The following is a 23265-nucleotide window of genomic DNA, read 5'->3' as shown; positions in this document are numbered from 1 at the left end:
GATGAGATTCGTGCATTTTTCTATGAGGTTCCTTTTTCTGCTTTTCTGCTGCGTGAATGCATCTTATCTGGTGGAGGTAGGTACTGGTGTGGTCCACTGATTTGTTTTGAAATCTGGTTGTTGGCATATTAGTTTTTCAATCGTTTTTTATTTTCTTTACCTAATTAAATCTGGTTGTTTTTTTTCCATCGTATCTTCCAGATTTTTATTCGGATTGAGTTGTGACCCAATCTGTCAGTTTTTCATTGGCTCAAAATCTGGTTGATAGAACGAAACATAATCAATCGATTGTTGTGTAGTCACTCCCCCACAGCGCATCACTAAATAGATTCTGGAGATTTTTTTTTTCGTGAGCAAGAACAACTATTATTCCGACCAATTGGAACGAGAAAAGGCGATGATAAGTATGATTCTTATCTCTTGCTGTTTTGACGTTGACCTGATTGTGACAACGAAGCCATGCAGCTCATGCAGCTCGGCTCGTCGGTGACCTGCTTCTTTGCCAATTGCCATTGTGTCCAATTCACCAAGGTCTCCAAGATTTTTCTTAAAAAAATGTTTTTCCCGATGAATAACTTTGCAAGCAATAGCCGTCCATATCTTATTTAGAGCATCTCCAAACGTCTCTTTATATCCTTTATTTATAATTGATAGAAATAAAAATTTTAGTAAAAAATTACCCTCCAATAGTTTTTTAAATTAGATCTTCAAAAATACTGTTATTCTTTTCTCGCTAGTCAAAAATAAATAACAGGGCTGACTCTGTAGAGTACGCACAAGACATAAAAAGTTATTAGAGGATAAAAAGATATATAGAGCGATTTTATTCGTGATACTTTAGAATGTGGGACTAAGAAAGAATTTTGGAGATGCTTATGATAAAATATCAATGAATGTTATGTGGTGGGCTTTGGACAAACATAAAGTCCCAACGAAGTACGTCGGGCTCATTAAGGACATGTACAACAATATTGTGACTAGTGTTCGAACAAGTGATGGAGACACGGATGACTTTCCGATTAGGATAGGACTACATCAAGGGTCAGCTTTGAGCCCTTATCTGTTTGCCTTAGTGGTGGATGAAGGTCAAGGGCCATACAAGGGGACATCCCTTGGTGTACGCTTTTCACGAACGATGTAGTGCTAGTTGATGAAAGTCGGATAGGAGTGAATCAGAAACTGGAGTTATGGCGGGAGACTTTGGAGTCCAAAGGTTTTAGACTCAGTAGAACTAAAACTGAGTATATGAGATATGACTTCGGCACTACTACTCGGGAGGAGGAAGATATTAGTTTGAAAGGTCAAGTAGTGCCTAGGAAGGATACCTTTCGATATTTATGATCAATGTTACAGAGAGACGAGGATATTGATGAAGATGTTAGCCATAGAATCAAAGCAGGGTGGATAAAGTGGTACCCAGCATCTAGTGTCTTATGTGACAAAAGGATACCACAGAAGCTAAAAGGCAAGTTTTATAGAACGACGATTAGACCTGCTATGTTGTATAGTGCAGAATGTTGGCCTACGAAAAGATGACATGTTCAACAGATAAGTGTCGCGGAAATGCGTATGTTACGTTGGATTTGCGGTCATACAAGAAGGGATCGAGTTCGGAACGATGATATACGTGATAGATTAGGGGTAGCACCAATTGAAGAAAAGCTTGTCCAACACCGGTTGAGATGGTTTGGACATGTCCAACGGAGACCTCCAAAGGCACCGGTGCGTAGTGGAATCCTAAGCTAGGATAGTAACGTGAAGAGAGGCAGAGGAAGGCCGAAGTTGACTTAGGTAGAGGCAATAAAAGGAGACTTGAAAGGATGAAATATACCCAAAGACTTAGCATTAGATAGGAGTGTTTGGAAAATAGCTATTCATGTGCCTGAACCTTGATTGCTTTTGCTGGGTTTCAACTCTAGCCTACCCCAATTTGTTTGGGATTTAAAGACTTTATTGTTGTTGTTGTTGTTGTCGTCGTCGTCGTCGCCGTCTTATGCAAGATAGATAATATGGGTCAGCAAAACGCGCGCACGAGATGCTGTCAAAGATGGCAAGCTGATTACTTGCCCCTCTAGGTGAATCTTGGACAGTAATCCTAAACTTTAGTTGCTACCATATTGGATGTTTGGATACATGCATGGAGTATTAAATGTAGACTAATTACAAAACTAAAAGCACAGATTGAGACTAATTTGCGAGATGAATTTTTAAGCATAATTAGTCCATGATTTGACAACGTGGTGCTACAGTAAACATGTGCTATTAACAGGATTAATTAGGCTTAATAAATTCGCCTTGCGGAATACTAACGACTTCTGTAATTTGTTTTACTTTTAGTATCTAAACACCCCATATGACATCCATATGACACCTGATGTGACACCTTTTAAACTTTAGTCCCTACATCAAACACCCTAAAATTAGCTTGCTAGTTTCGATGTTTCCCCTGTCCCTCGGCGCTCACACTCACGCTCGAGGACTCCCTGGGCCTCGTCCTGTACCTCGACCGCGTTGTGACGACCTTCAAACCAACCGCTGGAAGCTTGATTTGTTGCCATGGCCAACCACGCACATGACACACATGCTTGCTGCACGGTCCTTCACGGAGATGGGTTGGACGTTCAATTTGCAAGATTAATTCCACCGGTAATCATAGCGCCAGGACGTCCGGACAGACGCCTACGTGTAGGCCCCTGCACCTGCACTTCATATCGCATGCCCCACATGGGGCCCCTGCTGCCTGGACTTCGCCCGCGTCGCTTGACCCCACGTGGGGACCTCTTGGGCCCCGTTTGCTTCCCTGCTCGGATATCTACGCCCGCTCGGCGGTGCCCAGCAGCAGCAATAGGCGGCCACGTCAAGTGGGTCCCATTACAACACGAGCAACATATGCATGCAAAAACACATAAATAAAACACTTGCAACGTACGCCTAAAACAACCGAAACACTTGCATGCAAAAACACATAAAAACACTTGAAAGCCATAGAAAACATACGCAACATCCAGATAAAACATTTGCAACATTTGTGTGAAACATATGCAATATCTCGATAAACACGCTTGCAACATACGTCTAAAAAATAGATGAAATATTTTGAAACAGACGCTTGCAACATACGTGTATAGCTATCGTATCATATGCAATCTCCCAATCTACTTTTACAACACCGATCTAAAACACTTGCAACATACCTCTGAAACATCTAAAGCACTTGAAACATATGAAGAGCATGCGCTTCTTCCTACCGTGGGTGGTGTCTTCGGTCAGCTACGGGAGACAATGTCCCAGCCAACAATGACCTTCTCCTAATGGCACGGGGTGGTGGTGGTAGGGTGCATGCTGTGGCCGTGATGGGTGAGCATGGAGCGAGGCGCTGTGGTGGATGGTCATGACAGGCGAGCATGAAGTGCGGTAAGGGATGGACGCGGTGGCGAGGTGGAGTGGGATGGCGCGGCGTAGGATGGGGGCACATGTGGGGATGACAAGTGAGTGTGGAGTGGGGAGATATTTTTGAGAGAGAGATGGGGGAGACATAGAGAGCAGGCAGGCCAATTGGGCTGGTAGCGCACAGGCCTAGGAAGGCGGCATCCGAACGAATGAACGGCCTGAGCCTTGCATTACTGTAATTCCATAGTTCTTCTCCAGTGGTAGCGCGGTTGTGGTTTTATTCAGATCAGATGCACACAACTCGAGTCCCTGGCCGGTCACGAACTCATGATTGGTTAGCATTCAAGTTGCGGCCAGGTTTCGGCCTACCGTTTTAAGACATAAATACCAGAGAGGACCAGTAGAAACGAAAATCGTGAAAATCAATGAAAGTCGGCTGTGGTTTTGGTCGAGGTTTTCAAATTTTCATGAAATTTTAGCTAAAATGTGAAAAACCTGAACAAAATGAAACCGAAATTACCGGTATTATATTAACCGGAGGTCATAGATAGGAAAAAATTGCCAATTTCCAGTGATATATATATTCGGCCGAAAATTTCACCGATCTGGGGGCAGGGAAGGCGACGAGGTTTCTAGGGCCAGACGCGAGGAGTCAAGGACAGATGCCAACCCTAGGAAGGCAATCAAGGGTCGAAGGATGTGTGCCTACCAAGAGAAAGCAGTGTGGGTGAGTTGCGTCTTGGAGAGGGGGTTGGTGGTGGACATCATTAGTGCCCTCGCCTCATTGTCTTAAGCTAGTGATGAGCCCGCACTGGTGTTAGCCTTTTGGCTTGTCAACGATGTTGTAGGTATAGTTGTAGAGGTCGTTCGATGACATCCTCTGGGTGGTCTCTGAGGAAATGGCGTCGAAGTTCCTGCTAACATGATGGAGCTCCTATTCACTGGGATTGAGCTTGCTCTTTCACCAGAGTTGCTCACCGCAAACATGCTCTATCTGTCTCATCTTGTGTCTCTCCTCTTGATCCATCTCTCTATCTTGATCTTGTGTCTCTCTTTATAAATAACAGCAAGGGTGAAAGGTCAAGATGGTGGACTAGAGGGGGGGGTGAATAGTCCTTTCTAAATTTAATCACGCCGGCTAACCAAAACAAATGCGAAATTAAAATAATCGATCTAGCCAAGACTACACCCCTCTATCGAAGTTCACAAGCACCTTATAAAGATCCTAATTAGACAACAAAGGTGTCGGGCTAGCTAGAGCTCACCTATCCAATTCTAGGAGCAAGGTCACACAAACCTATGCCACTAGTATTTTGCACATTAGGGAGCTCCTATACAATTCTAGTAAGCAAAAGCACAAAGCTCCTAAGCTCACTAGCAATGCTCAATAACAAGGCAACCAATGCCAAATTAGAGAGCACAAATACTTAGCTACACAAACTAAGCAATGTGACTAACAAGGTTACACAAACCAAATTAGCCAAGCAAGGGAGCAACTTCTATGCTACACAAGCAAGAAGGTAACTAGTGAGCTACAAAAGCTAACTAATGATAAGAGCAACTACACAAGCACAATGTATATGAAAGTAATTACAAGCTTGTGTACGGGGATTGCAAACCAATGGGAAGAACAATGTTCACACAGTGATTTTTATCCTGAGGTTCACATGCTTGCCAACACGCTATGTCCCTAGTTGAGACAAGCTCCTAAGGTTGCCGCTGGTCCTCTTGCTAGTGGTGACTCACAAGTCACACTCTCCCACGTGAAGTGCTTACCATAAGCTCTAGCACTTGACCAAGCCAGACCACTTGTTGCCCTTCGCGTCTTACTCTACTAGAGTTGCTCTTCAGTGGCTCCCGCGGGGCGAGCACAATGCCCCTCATAAAGCTCTTCTCCAGAGCACCGCATAAGCTTCTTGTGGGCTTTGATGGAGACCACCACCAAGCCATCTAGGAGGTGGAAACCTTCAAGAGTAACAAGCACCACCAGCTTGCAAGACGACCACCTAGTGCCACTCAATGCAACCTCATGATGTAATCTCACTAGAATCACTCACTCACTCGATCGGATAAACACTATCAAGCTCAAGTGAGTTAGAGGGCTCCTAAGCACTACCACATAAGCCACCAAGGCTCTAGTGTGCTCAGCTACCAGCCCAAGGCCAGCTAATGCTTGGTTTTATAGCCCTCAAGAAAATAGAGCCGTTGTACCCCTTCACTGGGCACAGCTTGGGGTGACCGAACGCGCCGGTCGAATCGATCGAACGCACCCAGCCAATGTCCGGTCAACGGATGCACGCCATGCGTCACCCCCATTCAACCATAGTCACTTGATCTCAATGGTCGGCTACCGCATGCCACTGGTCAAGTGATGACCAGACACACCTCTGTGCCAAGACCGGACACGCGAGCCTCAGAGTCCGGTCATTTCCAGAGAGCTCCCTGAGCCTCTATTTTGCAACCGAACGTGTCCGGTCCCTAGGTGACCGGACTCAGCCTCTACGTTCGATCCCCTCTGGATCAACTCAGCATGCTACGTCAGCGCACGTCACCCTGACTGGACACTGGCCACTATGTGTCAGGTCACCTCTTCAGCCCAGCATCTGGTCACTTGACCGAGACCACGCTTTCTCAGGAACACATGACCGGACTTGCTAGATAGCGTCCGGTCGCTATGCTGTGCTAGAGTCCTGGTCACTTCTAGTGACCTGTTTAGCCTCCTTTTCTTCGCCGAGTTGATCCATTTCAACTCCAACTTCTTCCTCCTTTGCAAATGTGCCAGCACCACCAAGTGTACACCTAATATGTGTATGTGTGTTAGCTTTTCACAAACATTTTAAGGAGTTAGCCACTCAACTTGCCATGCCACTCAATCCTAGCAATGATGCAAAGTTAGATCACTTCGAGTGGCACTAGATGACCGATATGTAAACAAGTTTGCCCCTCTTGATAGTATGGCCATCTATCCTAAACCCGGTCATCAACTCCTCTACACTCCTATGACCTGGTGAAATGAAATGCCTAGGTTATATATTTGCCTTGCGCATTCCATTCCATCTCCTCCAATGTCGATGCTACACATGCACCAACACGATCAATAATGATATGATCCACTTCATATCATCACATGATCATATTGGTTCATTGATCTTGACTTCACTTGCTCTTCATCGTTGCCTCGGTCCATCGGCGCCAAGTCACCACTCAACTTGCCCTCCACACTTGCAACCGGTCCGTCGAGCCAAGTCATGTCTTGATCTTCTCCATCTTGATCACATGACTCAATATCATGTCTCATGTGCAATGAGCTCCTTCATCACCACATATGTGAGCTTTGCAACATTTCTGAGCCATTTCAACCTCCATGGCATATGTTGCTCACACACATGTAAACTGTGGACTAATCACCTGTGTATCTCACATAAACACAATTAGTCCACCTAAGGTTGTCACTCAATTACCAAAACCAAACAAGGACCTTTCAAAGGGTCCACCTAGTGGAGATGATAGCAGCAGGAGATAGAGTAAGATGAGAAGGGAATGGTGAGGGTAATAGATATGGAATTTAGAAATGTTTTTGTGACTTGTAGAGAATTGAGTCTTGGCTATATCCTTGTGAACAGGCCCCCGTATTGTCTGAAGGCAACTTGGGGGTGTCCAGTCACCGTCATTATTGTCCGTTTGACCACTGTTGTTGCTCACTAATGAGCGAAGGGTCAGCGGGGGTGCCCAAAAAGGCTACTACCACGGCTTCCTATCTCCCTTCCTCACCTATTCCCCAAGCTTTGAGGGGCTCCCATGGTGGCCGATGGTGCCTTAGGTCGGTGGGGCACCAGGTCCGTGATCCTCCACTCTAGATCTGATGGCTACCAACAAGGATCTGGTGCCCCCGTCCCCTGTGACCCTATTGTCCTTCTTAGTGTGGCTCGTGGCAGTGGCGCTGCTGCTTCCACAGTGTGCATTTGCTAGCACCTCAGCATGGGCTCCTCATGCAGTGGGTGGTAGCACCGTCACTTGGGCTAAGTTCTAAACATGTTTCTCAGTGGGCTCATGGGTGCTTTGTGGAGGTGGCACTTCCTTTTGGGTTTGGGTCTTCATGGTCAGCGGGGCGATAGCTCCCATCTTGTTGGGTTATCACACCGCTTGTGAGGTCATGGGTTGCCTACCTCCATTAGTTGTTGCCACTATTCTTGGCTCATGGTAGCTGCACCGGTGTGTGGAATTTGGGGCTAGGGGTTTGACTCCTTTGTGGCTATGGGTGGCTTGGGTAGGAACTCAGTGTGGTGGTGGTTCCTAGGTGAAAGCCTTGCTCAGCTGCTAGGTGGTGTCAATGGCGATGGTGCCCTTGGCGTCATGTTCGTCCTTGGAAGTGTCGCTATAGAAGCACTACTCTAGTCTCGTGCCTTAGTTCTTTGTGGCCATCTACCGTCACCTCATAGGGTCATTGCCACTGTCCGTGTACTTGCCACGTCACTGGTCCACATTGGAGCACTCTATTGTGCCTATGTGTGTGCTTATCATCTGTCTTTGCAATGGTTGGTCATATCGTAGCATCGTTTGGGTCATCCTAGTGGATGCTTTGCCGCTATCATTCAACTTTTGTGGCAGATGCTTTGTCGCTACCATGTCTCTCTAGACGGATGTCTAGCCGTTCTTGGTCTCTTTCCTAGCAGATGCTTTGCTGCCAGCATTGCTTCAGTCTCTGTGGATGCTTTGCTACCGAGACCACGTCCCTATGCGGATGCTTTACCAGTAATGTTTGTGATGTCTATGTAACAACTCAGGTTTTCCAATACCCAAAAATCTGAACTTAAAAATTTTTCTAACAAAACCCATGCATGGTGAGTGTGCATACTAGCAAACCACCCATGTAGTTGCACAAGTAGAACCAAGTTAGCATGGTTGAGCATTTTGCATTTAATTCAACTTGTGAGTTGCTTCTTCATGATTTTATGTGATGCAATAAAATCAATCCAACCTTTATAAATAAATTGTTTGTGTGAGTTTCCAACCCTTGGCTTGGACCCTAGGACCCTAGATGGCCTCTAGTGGACCCCACTAGGATGTATATATGTTGGCAACACATATATACATGCATAGGAGTAGTGTGGAAATAGAAATAGAAAAGGAATTGGAAAAAGGAAGAAAATAGAAAAGGGAAAAGAAGTCATGCTGTAGAAGCCAGCCTAGCCCCGCCGGCCCATGCCGCCCACGTGGCCTAGCTCCCGTGCACTCGTGACAGTGCCTACGCGTGCACCACCACCATGGCCGGCCTCGCCTGAGCCCTTTCGCCTCACCTTGACGCCCTTGCCATGTTCACTAGAGCACCCAGAAGCCGTAGAAGCCCCGCTCAGGCTGTACCAATGCCTTCGGCGCCCTTACCGTCGAACCACGCCGCCTCCTCCCACTACGATGCCTACGATGGGCGCCTGAGCCTCCAAGTCACCGGCCTTGGTCTGCTGTGATGTTCTCCATGACCTCATGATACCGTGGACCCCCTTAGATACCCCTCCAAGCCGCCACAGCGCGAGAACGACCGAGCTCGTTGCCAGCGAGAGCGCCGCCATGAGAGAGGGAGGAAGTTGCGCCCTTCGTGTGGACCTACCTACATGTGGCGCACCATGAGCCAGAGAGAGGAGAGGGAGAGGTGGACGCGATCCACCACGGACCGTGCCTGCGGTCCACAAACCTGCACGGTGCCGTCCAACATGGACCAGCCCCCGTGGACCAGGCCCAGTAGCGGTCCGCTTGTGCCACGTGGCTGCCTACACGCGTGACATGTGTTCGGGCCCGGCCCAGCCCAGACCGGCCCATGACCCGGCCTATTGGGCCTAGTCAACGATGACTGTTGACCGGTCAACGCTGACCGTTGACCTGACCCCACCTGTCAGTCACCGTTGACCACGAACCTCACTGTCAGTGACCGTATTTCCCACGTCCAATCACATGCTGACACGTGTGCTTCACTGTTCAAAATTCTTATTTTTCTTTTTTTAGAAAATAATTTAAACTTAGAAAATTTATAGGAAATTCATATGACCTCAGAAAAATATGAAACCAATGCCCAATTTTTTTCTAAAAATGAGCTTTACATCATAGGCTTGTACTTGCGTGCATTTGGATCTTTTGGATTTCTATTGCTTCTTTGTGATCATCTATAGGCGGTGTTCGCCTAAATGGATTAAACGACCGTTTAAACGGCTAGTAAATGGTAAACGGTGGTAAACTGTTTTGTTTAGAGGGTAAACGAAAATTAAATGGTTGACCGTTTAAACAGTCAAAAATAGGGAAAAATGGCCTAAACGGAACGGAGATAAACAACATTAAACAGGCTAAACAGCTGTTTAAACGGTCATTTAGGTGAAATCTAGTTCAGTTTTGTATGGATAAATTTGTATACTTAAGTTTATTATATTTATAAATGTGTACACTTGATATGTTACATGCATAAATATCTATATTTGGTTCTTTTCACATGCATAAATATATATACATACCAAAATAATTGATTTTTACTCGGATAAATATGTATAAATGCTAGAATACTTGATTTTTTACATGCACATATATAATTATATGTATTTTTTTAAAAAGTACAAAACCGTTAACTTCGTTTAAACACCGTGTAAACAGCCTAAACGCTAAACGAAGGGCGACCGTGTAAAGACCGTTTACTATTTAGGAAAACATTGTCTATAGGTGTCGCTTATCGCGACTATATGTCTCATTTGATAGACCCAGGGGAGCCACAGACTGAGGAGCACGACTACACAGAGAAGCTTGGAGATGACCTGCAGGTGCCACGTCCTACCCAATGTCATGGAATCCTATTAGACATGCTATAATGTAGATGCTAGTGCTTTACTTTTATGCAAATGATCTATGATAGGTTGCATGGTAGAATTGCTTGTGAGCCATTACCTTGTCGCAACCTATACCCTGCACACCCGTTGTTAAGTTAAATGCCTGCTTAGTTACTTGCTACTACTTCTACTACGCATTATATCTGTGATGTGATGCTTGGTGGAGGATTGTATGTGAGTGGTTAAGGCACTGGGTGCCAGTAATGTGGTAACAACGGGAGAGATCTTGGCATGCATTTTGGGTGTGTGGTGAGGGTTGAGTCGATCAGGCAAGATCTTACGATGAGTCATTAGATGAGTCTTCCCAGGGGGGTGTCCTGGGCATCCCCTACAACTGCTACCTATGGCGGGTGCATGTGAGATGAGGAGATACCGAGGTGGAGTGTCTTTGTGGGATGAAGCCCTGGGATGGAGGTGTCGTCGAGGCATGGGGTGTTGGTTATCGCCTTTGAGAAGATATCCTGTCTGGTCCCCCTAAGGACTAGTATGTCGAGAGAATCGGATCATAGGACCGTACGTACATACCACTCGCTCCTGAATGGATGGGGGACGGTTACCCGACCAGCTAGGATGTTGCCACTACTGCTAGGTTGGAAGTGGATAGTGTAGGGAGGTAGGAGCGTATGGCCCACACCCTCTTAACATAGCATAGTGACCTTTGGGGGCCTGGTACTACGTCTCATAGTCTCAGCATGCCGGTGGACACTGGGGTGGCCTAGGGCTAAGTTGTAGGGTGACACCATACCGGTTGGGAGGCAATCAGTATCAGCCTAGGTGGGGCACCGCCGATGATGGTGATCTTGTGGTTCTAGGTGTACATGCTCTGTAGAGTTGATCGATCTATACATATAGATGCATCCTCGGATATCAACATTCCTATGACCTACTCTTCCCTTGATTAGTGAGTGGAGTCCTTTCTTCTCTCCCCCTGGGTTCTTGTGTTGGTTTTTGGCTTTGGGCAATGAGGCAAGGTACGAGCGGGAGTCGTCCTTGTCGCCTAGAGTGTGAGAGTGGTGAGATATGTGTGATGGGAAGGGAGAACATGTGGATGAGATGGGAAAAACTTGATTTATTATTATTATTAAAACTTCACATACCCGCATGGGAGACTAGCCACAAATAGGTCTTTTGCTCAACCCTTGCATTCCACTACCACAAAGCAAACGTAAAGCATAGGGTGAGAGCCAGTGGCCAGTACAAATCATACTGATAATTGTTTGATAGGTTCCAAGCCTGAGTACGACTACTAGGGAGACGATTGGGAGGATTAGAGGTCTTGTTCCTACACTCAAGTTTGGTTGAGAAGATGGAGTCGATGTCTACTGCCCTTCTACTTGATGTTGTTCTAGATGCTGCATGCTCTGAGTGATTCCGCCAAGTGGCGATGTAATAATGAGTAAACCTTGCTATTTGTACTCTCTTGAGATAGGTATTCGATGTATGACTGTGATATTGATTGTTATTTGATAATGCGATGGGATGATCACCTGGGACTGTCATAGTATACTTTGAATATGTGGATTTCCCTTCAAGGAAATCGGGATTATTTCAGTTTGGTATCATAGCCATACTTGACCCTAGGACAAGACCCTTAGGATTGGACGATAGAAATAGGAGTGGAACTTATCTTTTTTGGTTATATGTACAGACCTTGCATCCCTGTTATGCATGGCTTATCTTTTTCTAGTCTGTTGATCCCCTTTTATGGACTAATTTGTAGATGGCACCAGCAGTTGAGATTCCTATCAATGGTCTGAGCTATCGGGGTTTTGTCTAGATGCTCTATGACATCCTCGAGGAGCTTGGTGTCCCTACCAAGTAGGCAGAGTATGTCTATCATGGCGAGCCTAGACCCGACGGACTATAGGGCCACATCATCATCCACCTCAGGGTTCCTATGAGTGAGACCTTGCCAGAGCTGCATGCCTTCCAGGAGCTACAGGTGGAGACCTCTATCATAGCTTGTGTCCAGTCCATTTTGCGTTTGGCCCTTCACCGCCTGATGCGTGATGCCCACGAGCACCTTAGGAGGGGACCGCACCACTTGCTTACTCAAGCCCTAGACCTTACCTAGAGTACCAAGAGGTAGGTCTTGGCCACGAAGCAGATTATCTATGCCAAGGAGGGCCTTTGCCTTCAAGTGTTCGGACAGTACATCCTCTGCTAGGACAGGTACATCATGGAGGTGTAGCATAGAACCGTCAGTACCGGGACATGCTGTTCTAGGTTGACGAGGCCTTCTTGGAGGAGAGAAGAAGAAGGAAGTACTTAAGGAGACCATCCATGTGGATCATGAGGGCTACGACCGCATGGAGGCCTACTACAAGGCACGTGAAAGCAAGCCGAAGGATGAGATTGTAGATCTAAGAGACAAGGTTGGAGACTTTGGGCTCCACAATGACTACTTAGACTGCAAGGTGCTTGAGCTTGAGGATGCCCTCGAGTGCAAGAAGGGGTGCCTGAGTGACAACATTGACATGGAGAAGAGGTATGGTTTTAGGAAGATGATGCTGGAGAGCCATTGCAACATGTTGGAGAGGGAGGTGGTTCCGTTGAGTGTTAACACCGCTCACAACCAGTGCCACCTTATTGAGTACATGAAGTACATGAAGTTCCAGAAAGATAGGGCAGATAGGATAAGCCAAGCATGGGTTGACGCCAACATCATGCGAGTCAAGGAGTTTAAGGAGATGCAGAAGTTCCTACCCCCTAAATCACGCAAGAGGCCATGCAAGGAGTCCTTCTGGGTTGAGCCCACAAAGCTTAATCTAAGGGCATGCCCTTCTAAGGACTACCCTGAGGCCCTGAAGACCGAGCAGTTGGAGGAGGCCCTAGAGTACATCTCGAGGATGCACCGCACCGATGTAGAGCTCCAGGCGATGGATGCTAGCACTTCACCACCACCTAGCTAGAGTTAGCTTCCTAGTGATGCTCTAATAATGTAGTAGTCATAGTGTTCATGATGAGCCCTACATGGCTATGAGACATGACTCACTTTTAGGAGTAGAGTAGAATGTCCCACTTTTGAAGCCTACCTGCATGTAGTGCTATTCCCCATGAGTTTCTAGTGTAGCTACTGGAGACATCACCATGTAATAAACTCATATAATGAATGTTTAGATCTTAATGTTTCTTATGGTTGTTCCTGCTTCTTTGCTTGAGTGTATGGCTAGAATTAAATTATTAATTGAATTGCTAATAAATCGTCTAACCACTTAATAACAACTTGTAACCTAACGTTTACAACAAAGATGTCGTGTCGCTGCTTAGAACATCTGAACCATCGCTCTCCGTCCCTCATGTCTGCTGGCCATGGTCATGGTCATGGTCGTGGCCATGGGCATGGAGGAGGACACGCTGCAGCCTGCGTTGCCCTCAACCTCGAGGAGGAGGTACCACTTGATGGAGAGCAGCACGTGGAGGAGCCCATCCTGGAGGAGCCAGGCGTAGCCCAACCTGGGGGTGATGATGCTCCACCACCTCCACCACTTCTGTCTGAGGTGATGGAATGCCTAACACATCTCATGGATACACTAGCTGAGGGGCTATTGTGCCACAATGGGGGACCACCCAATGACTTTCAGAGGAAGTTGGAGGGTTTCCTCAAGCTGAGGCCCCCTACCTTCGATAGCTCTAACGATGATCCCATCACCACTGAGGACTGGCTACGTGAGATGGAGAAGAAGCTAGACCTAACCACTTGCTCCAATGAGGAGTGTGTTGGAGTTGCAGCCCACCAGGTCACTGGTGCTGTATGTGCGTGGTGGGATAGCTACTGTGACACCCACGCTGACCCCATGCACATCTCTTGGGAGGAGTTCACCAAAGCCTTCCGCGAGCACCACGTGCCCAAGGGCATGATGGATGCCAAAGTGGAAGAGTTTCACAACATTTCCTAGGGATCCTAGAAGATCCAGGAGTATGCCAACCGCTTCACTCGCATGATGAGGTTTGCTCCTGGTGAGACAGACTCTGAGAACAAGATGTACTTCTTCAAGAAGGTTCTGAACACACGCCTCAAGGTGGCCCTCTCGGGTCATACCTGCTACACCCTCCATGAGATGATCAACAAGGTACTAGTGAGGGAGAGGGATCGTCTAGAGGCTAACGCCCTCTACAAGGAGAAGAAGCATCGGTCCGAGAGCACCTCTCGTGTCTCGGCATCTTAGAGGCCGCATGCTCACATGTCCTCATAGCCTCGCCCTCATGCCTTCTAGGGAGCCACACCTACTTTGAGCCATGGAGGTGGTACCCACACCACCAACTACCACCGCCTAGCTCAGAGCCACCCTTCTTAGAGCCCTAGCACGTGGAAGACTACTACGCCCACCACCACAGGCAACATGCCCTTCACTTGCTTCGACTATGTCAGTCGGGCCACAAGGTCACTGACTACCTCATGAAGAATGCCGCACCACCTACTCTGACACTAGCGAGATAGGCTTCGATTCAAGGTATGCCACACAAGAATGTTGCTAGAGCCACCCGTGGTCGCCTCACCCACCTGACCGTAGAGGACGCCAGAACACCCCCAATGTGGTGTGCGGTATGTTCATTGTGCATGGAGCTATAGCTTTGGTATTGTTTGATTTAGATGCTACCTATTCTTACATATCCACCAAGTTTGCATGAGAGCATAGTATACTAGTGACTCCATGCAAGGACCCTATAGACACTAGTTCACCCTTGGGACGCATTATATGCACGAAAGATGTTAGGGAGTGAGCATCATCATTGAGGGTCACCCATTTCTAGATGATCTTACCTTGCTTCTCTCTGATGGACTAGATGTCATACTAGGGATGGACTGGCTAACTCAACACAAGGGAGTAATATCTTGCTCACCATGGTATGTGAAGATAATGCACCCGAGTGGTCACGCAATTCAATGCAAGCCCAACCTTGAGAAGACGGTTTCCATGTTGTGTGCCTTGGAAGCCAAGTCAGTTGAGGAGGTTCCCGTAGTATGTGAGTACCCTTATGTGTTCCCTAAAGAGCTGCTAGGTATGCCACCTGATCGGGATGTGGAGTTTGTGATCGACCTTCTACCTGGTATGGGACCTATTGCTAAGAGGCCCGATCGCATGTCAGTTGATGAGCTAGAGGAACTCAAGAAATAGCTCAAGGAGTTGTCTGACAAGGGGTACATTAGGCCCAGTGCTTCACCCTGGGGTTCCCCTGTCTTGTTTGTGAAGAAGAAGGATGGTTCCATGAGAACGTGCATTAACTATCAGAACTTGAATGCCATGACTGTCAAGAACAAGTACCCACTGCCAAGGATATATGATCTACTAGACTAGCTGAGGAATGCCAAGTTCTTTTCCAAGATTGATCTTCAATCTAGGTACCATCAGATGAATGTTAGGACTAAGGACATTCCCAAGACAACCTTTGTCACTAGGTATGGGTAGTATGAGTTCACCGTTGTGTCCTTTGCACTCACCAATGCCCCCGCCTACTTCATGAATATGATGAACAAGGTGTTCATGGAGGAACTAGATAAGTTTGTGGTGGTATTCATTGATGACATTCTTGTCTATTTAGCCACTATAGAAGAACATGAGCAACATCTAAGAGTAGTGCTAGAGAAGCTGAGACAAAATCAGCTGTACACCAAGTTCAGCAAGTGCAAATTTTGGCTTGAAGAAGTCACCTTCTTGGGTCACATTCTCACTGCTGAGGGAGTAGCTGTTGATCCCAACAAGATAGAAGTTGTAAAAGAATGGGAACAACCCCGCAATGTGACTAATATCCGATGTTTTCTTGGGTTGGCAGGATATTACTGCCGCTTCATTGAGAACTTTTCCAAGATAGCCAAGTCGATGATCAACCTTCTGAAGAACACCAATGAGTTTGAGTGGACACATGAGTGTGAGCAAAGCTTCTAGACCTTGAAACAGAAGCTTACCACCACTCCTATGTTAGCATTGCCTGACATTCAACAAGACTTTGTGGTCTACTGTGATGCATCCAGATAGGGACTTGGCTGTGTTCTGATGCAAAATGGGAGAGTTATAGCTTATCCTTCCCGTCAGCTAAAAGACCACGAGCAACTCTACCCTACCCATGATCTTGAGCTTGCAGCTATTGTGCACGCCCTGAAGATCTGGAGACACTATCTGATCGGGAACAAATGTGACATCTACACCGATCACAAGAGTCTGAAGTACTTTTTCACTCAAGAGGATCTAAATATGAGATAGCACCGATGGCTAGAGCTGATTAAGGACTACAACCTGGAGATACACTATCACCCAGGGAAAGCTAATGTAGTCATAGATGCCTTGAGCCATAAGGGCTATTGCCATAGTCTGATGACAGAAGCCATACCATCAGAGCTGAGTCAAGAGATGGAGGACCTTCGACTCGAAATCCTACCAAAGGGAATGCTGAATGAGCTTCGAGGGCGGTACAATCTTAAAGATTGAATCTGCAAAGCCCAGCAAGAATGCCCCAAAATCTAAGAAATCCAAGAGCTTATGGAGCTAGGCAAGTGTCCCGAGTTCAGAGAAGATGAACATGGAGTGTACTGGTATAAGGATAGAATCTGAGTACCCTCTGACATAGCCTTGCAAGAGGAGATCCTAGCCAAGGGTCATGACTCTAAATATTGTATCCACCTAGGAAGTACCAAGATGTATGTCGACTTGAAGAAACTTTTCTGGTGGAAGAATATGAAAGCTGATGTTGCAGGGCATGTCACGCGTTGTGACATCTGTAATAGGATCAAGGCCAAAAACCAAAGACCAACAGGACTATTGAAGCCCTTAGATGTTCTAATGTGGAAGTGGGAAAGCGTATCCATGGACTTTATAGTGGGTTTACCTCGAACCCCGAAAGGCCATGACTCAATCTAGGTAATTGTTGATAGATTGACCAAGGTAGCTCACTTCATAGCTATGAGGAAAGACTACATAACTGAGAAGCTCATAGATATTTATGTGGATAACATTCTCAGGCTTCGCGGAGCCCCTGTGAGCATAGTGTCTGATCGAGGGACGTAATATGTGTCCAAGTTCTGGAAGAGTCTCCAAAAGGCAATTGGGACTCGACTAGATTACATCACCGCTTACCACCCTTAGATGGATGGCCAGACAGAGAGAGTGAATTAGATCTTGGAGGATATGCTCTGAGCTTGTGTTTTGAAATATGGGTCTAATTGGGAGAAGAGTTTGCCACATGTAGAGTTTTCTTACAACAACAGTTACCAGGCTAGTCTCAAGATGTCACCATTTGAGGCCTTGTATGGGAGGAAGTGTAGGACCCCTTTGATGTGGTCAGAAGTCGGGGAGAGATCATTCTTTGGCCCCTCAAAGATCAAGGATGCCGAGGAAGGAGTCACCCAAGTGCAAGAGAATCTGAGGATTGCTCAAAGCTGGCAGAAGAGTTACGCAGATAAAAGGCGTAGAGACCTTTAGTTCAAAGTTGGGGACTACGTTTATCTCAAAGTCTCCCCACTAAGAGGCACCATTAGGTTCCATGTGAAAGGGAAGTTGGCATCAAGGTATGTAGGACCTTACCAGATTTGTCAGAGAGTTGGCAAGCTAGCCTATGAGTTGGAACTACCTATGGAATTGACCGGAGTGCACCTAGTGTTCCATGTATCCCAACTACGCAAGTGCTTGAAGCTACTAGATGAGCAAGTACCTATAGAGGCACTCGATATATAGGACACTCTAGAGTACAAGGAGCACCCGATACAGATACTTGACAGAGCTGAGAAGGAAACTAGAAGCACGATTATACCTATGTGCAAGGTTCAGTGGAGCAACCACACCGAACGAGAAACTACTTGGGAGAAAGAGTCAGAACTTTGGATGCTTTACCCCTACCTCTTTGAAAGGCACGTCTCACCTTAAATCTTGGGACGAGATTCCTATGAGGGGGGAGGACTGTAACAACCTAGGTTTTCCAATACCCAAAAATCTAAACTTAAAAATTTTTCTAACAAAACCCATGCATGGTGAGTGTGCATACTAGCAAACCATCCATGTAGTTGCACAAGTATAACCAAGTTAGCATGATTGAGCATTTTGCATTTAATTCAACTTGTGAGTTGCTTCTTCATGATTTTATGTGATGTAATAAAATCAATCCAACCTTTATAAATAAATTGTTTGTGTGAGTTGCCAAACCTTGGCTTGGACCCTAGGACCCTAGATGGCCTCTGGTGGACCCCACTATGATGTAGATATGTTGGCAACACATATATACATGCATAGGAGTAGTGTGGAAATAGAAATAGAAATAGAAAAAGGATCGGAAAAAGGAAGAAAAGGGAAAAGGGAAAAGAAGTCCAGCTACAGAAGCTAGCCCAACCCCATCGGCCTAGCTCACGCCCGCACCCGCGCGTGCACCGCCACCATAGCTGGCCTCACCCGAGCCCTTTCGCCTTGCCTTGACACCCTTGCCGTGTTCGCTGGAGCACCTAGAAGCTGTAGAAGACCTGCTCAGGCTGTCCCAATGCCTCCACCACCCTTGCTATTGAACCACGCCACCGCCACCCGCCACGACACCTATGCCGAGCACTCGAGCCTCCAAGTCACTGTCCTTGGCCCGCCGTGAAGTTCTCTGTGACCACATGATGCCGTGGACCCCCTTAGCTACCCCTCCGAGCTGCCACAGCGCGAGAATGGCTGAGCTCGTCGCTGGTGAGAGCACCGCCATGAGAGAGAGGGAGGCAGCCGCACCCTTCACGTGGACCTACCTGCATGCAGCGCACCATGAGCCAGAGAGAGGAGAGGGAGAGGTGGACGCGGTCCACCACGGACCGTGCCTGTGGTCCATGAACCCGCACGACGCAGTCCACCATGGACCAACCCCCATGGACTGAGACCAGTAGCGGCCTACTTGCGCCACGTGGCCACCTATGCGCATGACATGTGTTCGGGCCCAGCCCAGCCTAGACTAGCCCATGGCTCGGCCCATTAGGCTCAGTCAACGATGACCGTTGACCTGACCCCACCTGTTAGTCACTGTTGACCGCGAACCTCACCTATCAGTGACCATATTCCCCACGTCCAATCACGTGCTGACACGTGTCCTTCACTGTTCAAAATTCTTATTTTTCTTTTTTAGAAAATAATTTAAACATAGAAAATTCATAGGAAATTCATACGACCTCAGAAAAATATGAAACCAGTGCCCCATTTTTTCTAAAAATGAGCTTTATGTCATAGGCTTATGTTTGAGTGCATTTGGATCTTTTGGATTTCTATTGCTTCTTTGTGATCATCTATAGGAGTCACTTATCGTGACTATATGTCTTGTTTGATAGACCCAGGGGAGCCACAGACTAAGGAGCATGACCCTGACTACATAGAGAAGCTTGGAGATGACCTGCCTAGTGCCATGTCCTACCCAACCTCGTAGAATCCTATTGGACATGCTACAATGTAGATGCTAGTGCTTTACTTTTAAGCAAATGATCTGTGATAGGTTGCATGGTAGAATTGCTTGTGAGCCATTACCTTGTAGCAACCTATACCCCTGCACACCCACTGTTAAGTTAGACGCTCACTTAGTTACTTGCCACTACTTCTACTATGCATTATATCTGTGATGTGATGCTTGGTGGAGGATTGTATGTGAGTGGTTAAGGCACTGGGTGCCGGTAATGTGGTAACAACCAGGGAGATCTTGGCATGCATTTTAGGTGTGTGGTGAGGGTTGAGTCGATCGGGTAGGATCTTACGATGAGTCATTGGATGAGTCATGCTAGGGGGTGCATCCTAGGCATCCCCTATGACTGTTACCTATGGCCGATGCATCTGAGATGAGGAGATACCAGGGTGGAGTGTCTTTGTGGGATGAAGCCCTGGGATGGAGGTGCCATTGAGGCATGGGGTGTTGGTTATCCCCTTTGAGAAGATATCCTATCCGGTCCCCATAAGGATTGGTATGTCGAGACAACCGGATCATTGGACCGTACATACACACCACTCGCTCCTGAATGGATGGGGGACGGTTACCTGACCAGCTAGGATGGTGCTACTACTGCTAGGTTAGAAGTGGATAGTGTAGGGAGGTATGGGTGTATGGCCCACACCCTCCTAAGATAGCATAGTGACCTATGGGGGCCCGATACTACATCTCATAGTCTCAGCATGCCGGTGGACACTAGGGTGGCCTAGGGCTGAGTGGTAGGTTGGCACCATATCGGTTGGGAGGCAGTCGATATCAGCCTAGGAGGGGCACCATCGATGATGGTGATCTTGTGGTTCTAGGTGTACATGTTCTGTATAGCTGATTGATCTATACGTATAGCCGTGTCCTCGGATATGGACATTCCTATGACCTATGCTTCCCTTGATTAGTGAGTGGAGTCCTTTCTTCTCTCCCCCTAGGTTCTTGTGTTTGTTTCCGGCTTTAGCCGATGAGGCAAGGTACGAGCAAGAGTCATCCTTGTCACCTAGAGAGTGTGAGAGTGGTTAGATATGTGTGATGGTATGGGTGAATGTTGTGACAGAACTACCCAATTTATACAAGACCAAGTACGGATATCCTCGTTAAACACGTTGACGTGCACATACTTTCACTTATATAAACCCGGTAGTCTGCCGAGTGTCACGAAGGACCTTGGTAAATCAACATCACAACCAAGATTGCACGATTAAGCAAATACACATCATATACATAGAGTTGCAGCGGAAAAAATGTTTACCATGAGTTCACAAATAATAATACAAGTTTGGGTTTCAAAACCAATTAGTGAAAACAACATAGCTTTCAACTGATTACAATAATATAAGTTCTAAATACATTGCTAGCATATGGGACATCCTCTGACAAAAGCATATAGATAAGAACACTATATAGAGTTGCCGAGCCCACTGACAGTTAGCCACCATCTTCTGCAGGCCGAGAACTTCACCTGCAACATGGTGGGATAAACCTTGAGTACTCGAATGTACTCAGCTAGACTTACCCATCATAAACCAAAAATAAAGTGACACCAAAGAGTATGTAAGGCTTTATCGGGGGAGTTAGCTTGACAACATTTTGCATAAAAGCTTAATTAACATAACTTTGAAATTTAATACCTTTAACATCAAATTGAATACCAATTCAATTAAGCATCTCTAGATTAGCACCTATACTAGAGCAATCATGTGATTAAGCTAACAAGCATTAGTAACTATATCCGGTGTATTCATTTGAGCAACATCATAACCATCAAGTTCCATCAATTAATGCTATGTTGTCGCTGCTCAGTCAAGTTCTCACTATCCGAGAGAGACAGTGACTCGAATCGATTCCAACTAGTTGGGGAGTTATTCCTAACAGAAACCCATATTTCCCCCATGGGGGTTGCGTCAGGTCACCTTTAGTATAACTCAGGTACAGTTGTGGGTCCGATCAGTGTCGCACCCTCAAGGATACTGCCAGTCTGACAAGAAGTTCAGGCCTAGCCTGCCCTAGGACTCATGTCACTGGCTCCCCACACATTCTTACTTCCTCCAATGTGCGTACTTTCACTTACTGGGTCCTGACCTGAGTTGAGCTACTCAGCTTCATGGTTGGAATGGCTTATCCGTCCAACTAAGTGCTAGGCATGCGTTCAATATGACATGAGGACGTACAGCATATCGGTCCTTAACTGACACAGACAGGGATAAATAGGCACCAACACCTCTATGCCTTGTTGCTGCTCTATCACAATCCCGCCCGATCTCCTTTTATTCATCAACACATGGTTATTTCCATGATAGCAATTATAGCCAACCGTGACCAGATATCTACCTATATCTTGTAGCTGACAGGAAATCACTTGACTTATACCGGACTAAGCATGGCTAAGCATATATTCGATCCTGGACCTACATAGGATTCAAGATATATTTATCTAGTCAAGGAAAGTATATGCAGCAAGTGGTTCCAATCAACCCCTAGTACTTAATGCATCAACATAAAAGGACTCAAGTTGATATTTAGAAAACATAGGAGGCTTAGAATGCTCCGGGACTTGCCTAGGATCCGACACAAGTCAGTTCAGTTAGCTCGCACCATCCTGATGACATCTCTGGTCCTAGCACTTGCTTAGTCCTTCTATCTTCGGGATAGGTCCACCATACACCATCTTCGGGTAAGGCTCTAACATCACGTCCTTCACGTGGTTCATAGTGATTAATTTAATCACTATGAAAAAGACAAATTGCTATTGCAAGAAAACATGTAAGAGCAAGATAAATCTAAAACTCAACATTTTCTATAAACATATAGCCATATTATGTATCAACATGATACAACAACATCATACAAAGGTTGTGGAACCACATTTTACATTTTTACATAATTATATTATTTATAAACCATTTAATAAGCATTAAACAAGTTCAATCAATAACTCAGTCATATTTCATCCAATGAATATGAAATTTTTACCATAGTAGACATGTGACATCAGTAGCCTACCATAAAAATTTCATAGCAATTGGAGCACCACGACTTTAGATATGAGAATAACAAGCAAAACAAGCTAAATTTACCTATTTAACAAGACTAAATCAAAACAGTACAAAAACAGTACACAACTAGCATGTTTAATATTTTTATTAGCTAGAGCATGTCATAACAAGATTAACACAACTAGAATTACTATTTTTGGAATTCTATAACTCAATATATGCATCTGTCCAACTTAAAAGCATTTTTAAAAGCACTTTACAAGAATAAATAAAACAGCAGAAACTTTCTACTAACACATATCATATTATAACTCTACTGCATAGATCTACTCTCAAGGATTCCAAAAAGTCTTCATTTGCTATTTTATGATTTTCTATGATTTATTATGATTTTCCAAAGTTTCAGCCATAAAAGAAAAACAAATTTGCACCGAGGACCCCAAACTTTCACGAAAATAGATTCCAGCAAAACGGTCCTTCTAGGAACTATTCACATGAGTCGTGACTTTTGTAGAAAACCCCTTGAACTTGTTTCTATTTTAATACGAGGTCCTCCACGCCAATCAGAACAGAGGAGGCAGAGGAGGATCGTGGGTTAGTCGATT

The 23265-nt window shown here is 45.9% G+C and overlaps 1 protein-coding gene across 9 annotated transcripts in view; it reads left to right on the top strand.

The window, feature by feature from the left end:
* LOC136522537 (transcription factor PHYTOCHROME INTERACTING FACTOR-LIKE 13-like) overlaps positions 1–23265 on the top strand; it is a 41774-nt gene that overhangs the window by 7518 nt on the left and 10991 nt on the right. For 3 of the 9 annotated variants that reach the window (XM_066516404.1, XM_066516397.1, XM_066516392.1), the window contains exon 9: positions 11478–11518. The exons of 5 other annotated variants lie outside the window; for them this stretch is intronic. In XM_066516404.1, coding sequence (XP_066372501.1) covers positions 11478–11503 — 26 coding nt within the window. In that variant the 3' untranslated portion in view covers positions 11504–11518. Of the gene's footprint in view, positions 1–11477; positions 11519–23265 lie in introns of those variants that run through there. One more of the 9 variants, XM_066516386.1, reaches the window with a different exon arrangement.

The sequence above is a fragment of the Miscanthus floridulus genome, chromosome 2 (assembly GCF_019320115.1).
Source record: "Miscanthus floridulus cultivar M001 chromosome 2, ASM1932011v1, whole genome shotgun sequence".
Classification (NCBI taxonomy): domain Eukaryota; kingdom Viridiplantae; phylum Streptophyta; class Magnoliopsida; order Poales; family Poaceae; genus Miscanthus; species Miscanthus floridulus.
Note: the sequence above shows the minus strand (reverse complement) of the source record. Positions and strands in the feature narration are given on the sequence as shown.